Source organism: Podarcis liolepis (assembly GCF_965112155.1).
Source record: "Podarcis liolepis genome assembly, chromosome: 2".
NCBI lineage: Eukaryota > Metazoa > Chordata > Lepidosauria > Squamata > Lacertidae > Podarcis > Podarcis liolepis.
Genome location: NC_139555.1, coordinates 43,761,142 through 43,773,470, shown reverse-complemented (window position 1 = coordinate 43,773,470; position 12,329 = coordinate 43,761,142). Strand labels below are relative to the sequence as shown.

The 12,329-nt window shown below is 40.9% G+C and overlaps 1 protein-coding gene across 3 annotated transcripts in view; it reads right to left on the bottom strand.

Annotated features, from left to right (window-relative positions):
* Positions 1-3,178: 3,178 nt before the first annotated feature.
* The window catches only part of MAP2K7 (mitogen-activated protein kinase kinase 7), a 35,158-nt gene continuing 26,007 nt past the window's right edge, over positions 3,179-12,329 (bottom strand). For all 3 annotated transcript variants that reach the window (XM_083490787.1, XM_083490786.1, XM_083490788.1), the window contains one exon: positions 3,179-12,174. In XM_083490787.1, coding sequence (XP_083346913.1) covers positions 12,037-12,174 — 138 coding nt within the window. In that variant the 3' untranslated portion in view covers positions 3,179-12,036. The remainder of the gene's footprint in view (positions 12,175-12,329) is intronic.

Here is a 12,329-nt window from a genome sequence, read left to right as displayed (position 1 = left end):
GTTGACATGGAAGCGCATGGAAGCAGGTGTGTTCAAAGCCCAGGTACTTATTTAAAGCTCTTATTCTTAACATCCGTGTCCTGAATAACGAATTCAAGATGGTGGGAACCAAAGCAGAGTGACCAAGAAACAAGAGGGAGGTTGAGCATGCTCGGCTGAAATCTGCAGATGTACAAAAATATCCTTTAAATATAAAATCTAAAGGGGATCCCCTCTTCCCCATCAATACTTAGCTCAGTGAGGACAAAGCATGCTCCCTTGTTGTTGTCAGATGGAAATGAAAAATGTGAAATATATGCGAGGAGCAAAGGAATGGCATATCCTGGAGGGAGGGCAAAGCTGACTGGCTAGCTGGAAGTGTGAACAAGAGAGCTCATGTTAGGGAGGAGAGCGAGCACCATGTGGCATACAATCCACAGTAAGGAGTTCTGCTTGCACAATGGAACAGTCTCCTCTCTTCCTCTTCCTGCCTGCTGTTCTGGAGGTTCTAGAGGAGTGGGGCAAAGCCCTGATGTGCTAGTGACGAGTCCTTGCTCTGGCTTCTGCTAGCATAATGGGTTAATTGAATCTGTATCATGTGATCAAGGTCTTCCTGTCCTGAGTCCATTCAGCCTAGCATCCTTCCTACAAGAATCAGATCCTAATAATCAGATGATCTGGCTCAGTAGGGCAGCTCGTGTTGTCTTCAATAATATGTGGTTCATACTGTTACTAAATCAGATACATTAGCCTAGCCACAAATTGTAAACGTTTTAACATACAGTACTGCATTTATGTTAAAACAGTCTTCAAAGAGCCCAGAGAGGAATTTTAGTCTAAATGTACAGTACATGGGAAAACAAACAAGGGTTTTAGCAAACCACAAGCTAAACTGGAGTCAGAGTTCAATGCAGTGGCTAAAAAGACAAGTGTTTCCAAATGGGTTGAGATTCTCTTTTTTGAAGAAAAAAATACCAAGCAAATGGATCTGTGCATTGGAGGTTTATTTGTATTTTTTTAAGCCTGGGGGTGTTGTTTTAAAATCTATTTTGTTTTTATTGTATGACTGCAAACTGCCTTGAGGCTTATGTGAAAGTAATAATGCAACCCTGAGCTGCATCAACAGAAGTTTTGGTGTCCCATTCAGGAGTAATGGCACCGCTCTAGAATGCTTTGGTTACTTCACCTGAGGAACAGGGCGCTACAATTTAAGAAAGAGGGCAATAAAGATGATGAGTGAGCCTGAGACCAAGGCTGATGAGGGAAGGTTGAAGGATCTGGTTTGACTGTGTGGGGCAGAGCGGACATTACATATTTGACACGTTGCCACATAGATGGAGCAGATTTGTTGCTCCAGAGCATGTAACCCAAAACAATGTGTTTAAATTACAACATTAGGAAGAATGTCCTGAACTGTTTGGACAGTGGACTGCATCAGAAGGTGGACTCTCATCTATTACAGATTTTTAAGCAGTTTTAAAGCTATCTCAGATGCTGCTGTTGTGGGTTCCCTTCATCAGCACTAAATGCACTTTGATGTTCTTCCAGCTCTTTGATTCTAGCAGCCGGTACAGTAGGTAAAGCTGAGAAACCAGTCCTTCTTGAAAGTGTTCTAAGTGAGCTTCACAGCTGAGCAGGGATTTGATTCCAAGTCAAGAACAGAAAAGAAAAAGGATAAGAGAGGAAGGCTGTGATAGGAAGACGTAGCAAATGTAAAAGGCCCAGATAGGAGAAATGAAATAACTGGCTGGTTTGAAAAGAAAGCTGAAGGAGGATGGGGGAAGAAATTATAGGAGATGGGTAAAAATCCTTTGAGAAGAATGTGGAGGTGGGGAGGGGAAGATATAAAAGAATAAGCTTTCTGCATTTTGATTCTGATTCAGCAAATTCTGCCTAAACAGGCTGAGTCACAAAACCTCCAGAGCAAATGTACTGAACTTGAGGAAAGATGAGCTCTTAGTCACACACGAAATGCTTCAGCAAAGAATTTAGTAAATTTTCTAACATGGATTAGGTATCAGTAAAAACCATCGCCAGTAATTATCAAATTCTGCTTCCATTTTGTGAGTGGTTCTGCTCCCGCCTCACTGTTCGCCACAGCAATTTTCAGCTGTCTCAAGTTAAGACAAAGTGACTATCCATGATTCTGGCTTTACGCGCCATCCCCAGAACATAAACCCCATGTAAGTTGAGTCTCACCTTTATGACAATTTTAGCATTTTTACTCTACATGTTAAACAAATGCAGGGAACAGGCCAACAGGTCACTGTTTCCCAAGTTTACGACAGATGGCATGTGGCAAATGTATTCAGCACATTACGTTCCAATAGTCAATTTGCATGATTTAACGTTGCACCCAGAAACTGCTACGTTAAGTTTTAATTGTAAACTGCTTGGAGGCCTCTGTGCAGCCCAAAGACTAAATATGATTTTCCCTCAATCTTCAAATTATCAGTTTCCCTTCTTCTTTGAAAGACAAAACAGATACTGCTCAAATTAATGCATTCACCACTTGCTACTCTCTTCTGCTTGTTACAATGTTACACATTTTGTGTTTTCATATTGTAAACCACCCTGTAATCTTTGGGTGAAGGACAGTATAGAAATTTTAATAATTAATAACAATACTTACTTATTCCAAGCTTCAAGTTTGTCAAGATAACTCCGCACTTCCTACCTCTGAAATATCAATCTTTTAGATCAGGAGTGGGAAGCCTTTATTAGCCTGTGGGTCACATCATTCCCTCCTGGGCGACCTTTGGGGACGGGCAGCAGAGACAATGGGCAGAGGCAAAATGTGGGTGGAACAACAAATGTGAACTTTACCTTTGGACAGTAGGCTAGCTTCCACATATATATGCAGCCCCTCTCTGTCCTTCATTCATGCAAGAGGGGCTATAAGAATTCAAGGACACATTTCAAAGAGTCAAAAACTAGTAGAGGAGGATGAGAAGCTGGGCCGGAGTGTGTGTGGACTGGGGAGAGTCCCGAGGCCAAAGAGAGAGACCTGGAGAGCTGCGCTGAGTCCCCTTAGCCTCAGGTTCTCCACCCATTTTAAACCATGATGGAGTCATCTCCCTTAAGGTTGCCGGGATGTCTTTCTTGTTGATTCCAAGCACAAAATGATTCATGACTTAGAAGTTCATTCTGGGGAAGGAAGTTGCTTTAAAATTGTGCATGAAATGGAAAGAAACAGACATTTAGGGAAAGAGAGTTTTATTTTTAAGCTTCTATGAGGGTTTTTACAAACAGAGTAAAAAAAAAGCTTTTCAAAAGTAAGCAAGAATGTCATTTACCTTATACTATTGTAGGTATGTTTCTAAATCCAAAAGTTCCACTAAAATTGATCAGACTGGCCTCGCTGCTTGGAGGCAGGCAACTACTTCTGACAAGCTGTTTGGACTGCTGATGGGGAGGTGGGGTGCTGACTAGGAAAAGGAAAGTCTATGTTCTAAAATTTGGTGCATGCCAAGTAGTGGGCAGTGAAATTTAGGACAGTGAAATCACACTCAGATGTGACTAGCAATCCATAACTGGAAATAAGTGACACTGAACTGTCCTATGTTGCTGGACTGAACCTACAAGGATGGGTCCCATAGGGCACAGAAAGGAGTGTTTCACAAAGACTCTTGAAGACACTCCAGGGAGATACTATTCTCTTATTATCTTTTAAAATTCAAGGTACAACTGATATTTTAAAAAGGGCAACTGCTTGATTTCTGATTTCTCAGCATGTAGGAAAATCAATGAGCTCAGCAAATTATCCACTCACCCCCAAAACTGGCCAGAGGGCCTAGGGCACTCTAAGCCTGAAATCATTTAAATTCAAATCATAAATCAGTACATTCCTCTTCTGAGACAAACTCCAGTACTTACTTTATTGGAATTTACTCAACATGTTATCCCTGGGATAAGCCATTTCTATGCTTTCTGAATGTCATTATAACATCTAGCATACTAAGCCACATTAAACCTTTTCTTGCCCGTGACAAATGGCTCTGGGAACAACTGGTGCTGGTGGGAAAAAACCCTCCAACAAGATAAAGAGGGTCCATTGACTGGACATTAAACTGGAGGTTAAGTAAGGAGAGCTACTAATAAAATGGCCTGCTGTGGGGATAGGAAGGAGATGGTTATGCTATGAAAAACTCCACAAACTTCCAAACAAATACTTTGGTATATAGAGCAGTACTTTCTTTTTAAAATGGTTTGGTTTACAGCACCAATGTGAAACTAGAGCCAAATTATTTATTTTTTAAAAAAAATTAAGAACCACTCTACAGGTAACTATATATATATATATGGTGACAATTTTGTTGTTTTTAAGAAGCTCCCCTTAAGCAGCATAAGCAAAACAGGACTTCTCTCCAGACCGGATCCCAAAGTTCTCAGAGATAACCATTTCTCCAAACTTCACTGTGTGAGTGTACAAACCATCTCTAAAACTAGGATGTGACAGAAACAAGTAATGTGAACTGTCTCTCCTAAGTCCCCTTCCTCTACCTACAGGCACACCCCATCAGTTCATGTTGCATACCAATTCCTATGCTACCATTCTGAAATATTGTGTTCTTGTATTTGGGCAAAATCTACTACAGCTACAGAGGAACAGTATTTCCTCTCTACTTAGGAATAAAACTCAATATTGACAGAGTGTCTACGAGTTCTCCAGCTCACCTCCTGGTCAATCTTCCTCTTTTACAGGGATATAAATTTTTGACTGTAACTCTTGTGAATCAGGTGTTTGGAAAATAACCTAGAACAGCTTGATCTACATTAGGAAAAAAAATTATTAAAAGGTAACTGACTAGCATTTGTTCTACATTAAAATTCCGAAGCCAGCAGGCAAGCATAAATATTCAACTTATCAGCTTAATTATCATTTTAAAGCAAATTTCATGAATTCTTCAACACAGAGTTTGGTCAATCTGCATAATCATGATTCTCTTGATTTCCAGCCTCAGTCCTTCTTCCAATATTACCTATGAGCAACTTCACCAACTCTTAGCCTTGTGATATTGAATCCTGGGAATTTTAAAGTTACATGATTCCAAGACTTTGCGTGCCCAACCACAGCCCGAGTATTTCAAGTCTCTTAGAGAAGAATCAAGCACTGGAATTAATTTGGACTGTGGTCTGCAACCTGAAATTAAATCTGTTTGTGATGCTCCATTCCTCTACTTTGAGAAAACAGTCTACTCACCAAATACTATAAATGAAAAATACACCCTCCATAAGAAGTCAAAGAAAGGGAAGTTTTAAAAAATAAATTAAACACACACACACACAGTTCCCTGTGGGCAATAAATAAATGTGCACAAAAGTGTAGCTTTGATTACTTGGAACTAACATGAGGGAGGTTGGTTGATTGAGCAAGCAAAGCTAAACTGCTGGCTGTCTGAAACCTTCTGACTGCTCACATGAGTACAGCATTGTCCTGGTGGATGTCCATGATACAAAGCTTCCAGATGTTTCCGTGACGCCGATTTCAGTATAACAGGTCAGCAAAGGAAGATACAGCATTGGAGAAGATGCAAATTGGCTACTGGTTCTATGGTGGCTGCAACTCAAGTCAATTTGGCTGCCACCACTCAGCAGCTCTGCTCTCAAACCCCTCTGTGAAACTTTGGATCATGCCCTTTTTAATGAAAAGGCAGAAAAGCAAAAGTTTGGTGGCTACAAAAATAAAACAAAATACAAAAACAAAATCAAGCAGCCCCTAAAGCTTAAGGTGTTCAGGCAGTCCTGAATCAAGACAAGTGACCAAATTTACAAGTAATCCAAAGTTAAAGTCCCTTTCTGTATAAGATAGAAGTTACTTCTATTTACTTTAACATGCAAATTTATAATATATGGTATATAGAGAATATAGTGAAATGCTAATGTCTAGAATATAACCATCTACCCAGCTAGTCTCTGCCTTACCTTTGGCATGATTTTTTTTTTACAGTTTTGTTTGTTTTAAAATCCCCCATTTGAATTGCATGCACCACACGCTGCACACCTGTGCCCCCCCCCACCCCAATATCCCCACACACTTTAAGAGCAGATGTCAGGCAGGCGATTGTAAACATTTAGCCATCCAGATTAAAAATAACATTAACAAAGATTTGTTCTAAATTAATACATTAAAAAAATAATTTAAAAAATGCAATAAAACTGCATTTTTTTCCTCAATTTTTCTTGAAAAGACATCCCGTGTTTTTGAACGTTTGAAAAAACCTTTAACGTTTCCCAAACCTATCCCACCCCTGTATGCTCCCCCCACCATGGCAAGCTAAATTATAACCTTCTTTTGAGAATGGAAAACACCCTTCCACATTTGAGAGTTAGGCAATCTCCTGATAAGAGGTTATTCTTGCTTTCTCTTGAAGTAAAGGGAAGATGAACCGGGCTCTTCAAGAGGTCAATTGTTTTTGGGTGGTCTGCCGTGTTTGAGAGCTTCAAGTCCAAAGGGAAATAGAATACTGTATCCAAACTCATTTCTTGAAAGGGACAAATGTGCAATTTTTTAAAGTGAACCCAGAAGCTTCCCGCTTCAAATGCTGAACAACAATCTAATAATTCTGAACCTGTGTAAATATTATGTTTTATAATCTACCCCCTCCCATTTTTTTTGAACACTTCAGACATGTTCTCCATCAGGATAAATTTTCAGTTCACGAGAAATATTTTCAATTTTGAATTTTAACCTGAATTGACATTTGCATAACAACTTCTTTTTTTTAAAAAAAAAAGTGATTTAGTTCTGGGACTTTACCAAGTCATTGTACTGTGTTTCATCTAATAGTCATTTTATAAATACTCAAGTACATACTTCACTATGTACTGTAGTACCTGCATGCAAACAGTCTAATTCCCTTGAAGACCCTTGCTGGTATCTTTTGCCTTGCTAAGACAAGAACACAAACTCAGACACCTGGAGAAATCTCTTGGTATCTCTTCTAGCTACTGCTCTGCTGTACATATGATGAAATGTGCAGGAAAAATCTCATACGTCACATTTCCAAACATGTAGGCAAATTTATTTCACAACTTTGTGGGAGGAGCACTTCTAAACCTTGACGTCTTGAGGCACTAGAGAAAGGAGAGCCAAAAGATTTATATATTTATTTAATGGCTGGAACAAGCTTCCAGATGGAAAGTTAAAACAGCGCAAGGCTGAAGTTACTTATTTTAAGCAACTTTTCTTAAAAAGGGCTCTTTTCTTAAATTCCAAGTTCACAAGATACGACACAAATGTTCAATAAATATCCACTAAAAAAATCAACGGACAAAATAGCTTTTCAGGAGTTACATTACAGGAGGCACTTATTCATAGGACCTGACAGTTCCATCACTTGGAATCTTAAACGGAATAAAGCTTTTAGGAGCAGCAAAGCAGATACCTACAAATTCTTAAACACCAAGAGGAAACAAAACCCAAAAGCCATCTTTAAAGAAAAAATCTCATCGTTGCAAAGCCAATCCCATCATTAGGGGGCACCTGCTTTCCATTGGCACTAGAAAACCCAGTGCTCTAATAACATTCCTGTACTCTCAACTTTCTTCCAACCAATGCTTCTTGATTTAAGATTTCCAGGGCCTAGCCAGCCACTAAAGATTAGGGCTGTGGTGCACATCTAACCAATTCATGCTGGCAACTGCTAATAAAAAGGTTTTGAGAGGCTCTGTGCTCTAAAGCTAAACCATGGTTTTTAGGTCAAGCCAGAAGGTAGATCCACTGCTAGTTCCACTTTGAGATATCAGCCACTTTGGAAAGGTACCAGTGCCAGTTGTCATACCAAGTATCACCAGTTCTCTGCCAACTAGTATACTTCATTTGCTAAAGTACATTTCACAGAAGTCCAATGGAAGAACAGGTTGTAGAGCCAAAAGGAGGGCACACCCAGCTTTTAGGACAAGGCAATAAAATGGATCCCATTAGACTGCTTCTACTAACCCTTTCTATTTATCTCTTTCCCACACCTTCTGTACTTCCCAGTACACTCCGCACATTAACTTGACATCCAGTTTAAACACCACTTTCTTCTACACGCAGCCCAGTGCCGTTCTCAACTTGCACGTGCTGTTCTTCCACCTGGATCTCGAGTCCAACTTTTCACACTTACAATATCTCCTCTGTTCCCTCACCTGCGCCAGCATTCTCTACCCAAGGTGCTTCACTTCCCCGACAAAACATGCCCAGACCTTTGATGACTACCAGCCTACTTTCCAAGATGAATTCTCAAAAGTAGTGATTAACTCCACAATTGCTGGACTGTGCAAAAGCAAGCAGAAGGGTGAGGGCCTATCACTGAGAAAGACAGGCCACCCTGATCATCCGCGGAGAAGACTACTGCAACTGGTCCTACTGGTCACCAGGGCTTTAGTTCTCCTATGAGTTTCTCATTATATCTTTCAGCCACTCTACCTTGTCCTCTGCTATAAAGGGTTTTAGCCTCTCCCCTCTCCTTCTCTAGGCAGTTCAATATTTTGACAGTGTACTGCTCTTCTTGTCATCTTGTGGAAGATGCCCTAGAAAGCATGCTTTACTCTTCTCCAAACCATTTTTTGTGTGCAAGTGACATCTCAAATCTGCATCTTTATGGGATCATTCTTATATCAATTTGAAGTTGGGAGGCCTGAACAATTCCTAACCAAAACACATTTCTGTGGCAAAATTATCTCCTATGCCCTTCACCCCGACATGATATCTCTAAGTAGTCTTAATATGAGCTTTCTTGATATTTTGCTCAAGGGAAACACAAAACTGCATTTCTACTATGTTTGTCCTCTACCCAAAGAGCTTCCAATACGGCAGAAAGATCTTGCTATTGAAAATAACGAAGTCTTTTGCCTATGTGGAACCACCCATTTATTTATTTTTTTGAAAAGCATGACTCAATATCTTGAAATCAAAACCATGTCTGGATGTACATTACTGACTCTCTAAATCAAAGTTTAGGAAGTCAGCAAACATCAGGCATGCATTCTCCCCCTTTACCCCCACCTTGTGTTGGTGCAGAGATCCTGGTTAGTTTCAGCTGCAATTCCCCATTATGTCTGAATTGGCAAACTGTTATTTCACTAACCAGGATCAAACCATGGTTTATTATTACTGCTAGAGAACTGTAACAGCTCGGTTTACTATTTCAGATCCAATGGGAAACTGTAGTTTACTCTAACAAGATCAGATCACTAATGGGAAAGGTAAGTGTGTGAGTTTGTTGTTTGTTCCTGGTTCTCAAACTATGGTTTAGCACACTATTTTCAAGCTACTTTCAAACTGTGGCATAATGTCTTTGGAAAACACTCAGATTTTCTTAAAATTCTGGAGAGTTTAGGAAGACATCATAGCCAAAGTTCACAGAAGAGGCTAAATAAACATCTTGCTGAAGCCTCCACAATACTAGAGGAATTCATCTTGGAGGCTAGGCATCTCTTAAACATGCACCGCAGCACCACCTTCTGTTTTTCATTAGACACCCATAGGTAAACTTCATTGCTTTTCCTACTCCACTTCCATAAAAACCATTAATATTCACTCACTGTTTGGACGCATCTTAAATCTGAAACTTGCTTTCTCTGCTCACTGCCCTTTAGTTTTCACCAGCTTTTCACTTCCAACTTTCTCTCATACAGCAAATGTCTTTTCATATAATACACTCCACCCATTTTCTTTTAGGCACAAAACCACCTACTCATAAAGCCTGTGTGCAAATGAAATTGCCTTCCTTCATATTCCAAAAATGCTGCCACATTAACAGTCACTACTGAGGTCAGCAGAATAACTGAACTTCCACACTGTGTTGTAACGATGTCCCAGTCACAAGGAATGAAGACCTCCACCCTCTCAGGAAATGAACTCTCCATGTCCTCCAAGCTCTTTGGTAACTTGCCTCATTTTGTTAGCAACTACCCACTCTAAAAATCTAATCAGTCACAGAAAACACCCACCTACTTCCTCACAAGTCAAGCAAGTGCGCTGCCCCAATCTCAAAGGACCCTCTTGGTCTGGTCCGACTTTCTGGCAGGTTGCCCAGCACCCCCAAGCACTTTGTAGGACATGCCCAAACATGGATTATGCTATAACTGCTCCTCCCTCCACTAATTCTGCCACTGAATGTACCTAATTTTGGCTCCCCTTGGAAACATAATACAATATAGGAGCTCCCCCTTGGAAACAGCCAGAATATAGATGGAACCATGTCTCAAGGAGTTGTACTAAGCAGACAGCCCAGCCTCATCAATGACCACAGGAGCATCTCCTTTTCAGGACATCCCAAGTACTGCTATGACTTTACTCTAAAACTTCTGTGTGCGTGTGTTGGGTTTATGAAGTTGATCTATACATCTAGTATAGTATGGCATCTGACAATGCAGTGCACCATCATGCCTGCGCCACAAGTAACCACACTAACCCAAATATCCATAGGATTGAGACAAGAGCTAAGATTATGGTAATCCAACCTTTGCTAGCAAGAGAAAGCAGGAATAAGCCTCACCTTCAGGTTAACAGTCAGAGCTTCAGGACTGTGCTTTAACCTCTGGACTACCTGAAATGCAATTGTTATTGGCAGAATTGACTCAAGAAGAAAACCAGGATTCATTCCCAAAGTCTCTGACCACCTCTCTTTCCCAAGGCTAATGGTGGGAATTGTTGCCCCTAAAGGTTTATATGACAACTTCAATGACCCAGAGACCTTGGTGCCTACAGCATGGCCCCAACACTTTGGGAATGCCTGTCAATTGGAGTTGACTGGAATTCTGTCCCTTCTGGCTTCTTATCCTGTTAAAAACACTAGCAGAAAAAAAGCTTTATTCTGAAAGAGTAGGATTGAGGAGGGTGCTCAGCCTTCATCCTCCAAGCCTTTTGGATAATTTAGAATCCCGCCTCTGAGATTTCATGAAGTCTGAGCATCTAGACAGACAGTGCAGATTCTAGCCCATAATCTCCAAAGAGCAAACTCTGACCAATTCTCAACTGGAGATACACACTTGTGACCAGTTAAGAATCGAGTCAATTAAGTCCACAATAGGGCATAAATGTGTTACTACTTAAATATATTAAAGAATCCCTAAGACACAGCAGTAAGAATCATTTGGGCTGAATCTTTTTTTAAAAATGGCTTTCTTGATGCCAGGATTATCTTTTAAGTTCTGCTTTTCCTTTTCTTAAATACTGGAAGAAAATGAACAAGCATTTATCCTAGCACCAAACACACACTTTGGTAAATAAAACACCACTGACAAAACTTTGTTCACGCTCAAAACAAAAGATAGGAACCCCTGAGTTCAAAAAGAATTGAAGAGGGAAAAAATCACTTTAACTGAGCTACTCTTGGATAAGAATAATTCTCAAACCTACACTTTCCTGTCTCCCCAAGCCCTAAAAAAAAAAATGAAACCAAGACAACAGCAACAGCTAAGCTCAGAATCTAAAGCAGCAGACGACCCATCGACGTCCAGCCCCATTCCCCCTCAGCAAATACAATCCCAAAAACACAAACGAAAAAACGAAAAACAAAAACAGACATTAATAACGCAGGGATGGGTGAACGGGTGCAGCAGGCGGCCCGCAGCACCACAAGTCCAAACTTAATAAATAAGTGGTAAAAAAAATATCTTCTTTTTCCTTTTGTGTGTTTTGTGTCTGTTCACAGTGCGTGAGCAAGGGTCACTGTTGAGCCTCCAGACAAGGTGGAGAGAGACAAGCAGGGAGCAGCTGTCACTTCGTGGCAACGCCGGATGGCAGGCGCTCAATCACAGAAAGATAACAAGCACAGGCTGGAAAAGGCCTTGTATTCTTGGGCTGCCTGGTGCCAGAAATGCCAAAGGCTCTAGAACACACCCACATTCCAGAAAGACCAGACAGCCACCCCATCTCTTCATGGCAATACTGAAGGAAAAGACAACATGGGCAAGGGTGATTTGAGCAGGTGAAGCAAACAATTCATGCCACTGAAGAGTTGCTGTTGTGAGGGCAGGTGTCTGTTGTGGTGCTCTCTCTTGCCCCACCTTGCAAGCTCTGTCTGCCAAGGGGTCCTTCCTTGGCACAATAGCCACTCTACATGGCTACCTGGTGAAGAATGGCAGGTGGTGCTGGCTAAGGATGCTACTCGTGCGGGGTGACTCTGTCTTAGCCATGACATCTTTGAACCAGGACGCCACATCCACTTCCAGTGTCTCATAACGCTTGATGAAGTTATGTTCCTGCAAAGGAACAGGCAAAACGAGATGGAAAATAAGCAAGGAAGTCACACCACCTGTGTTATTTCTACAGAGCTGCGAGCAACGGTTGTCAGCTATAGCTAAGCAACAAGGAGGATACACAACAGCAGCAAACACAAGCAGGGAAAAATCTGACC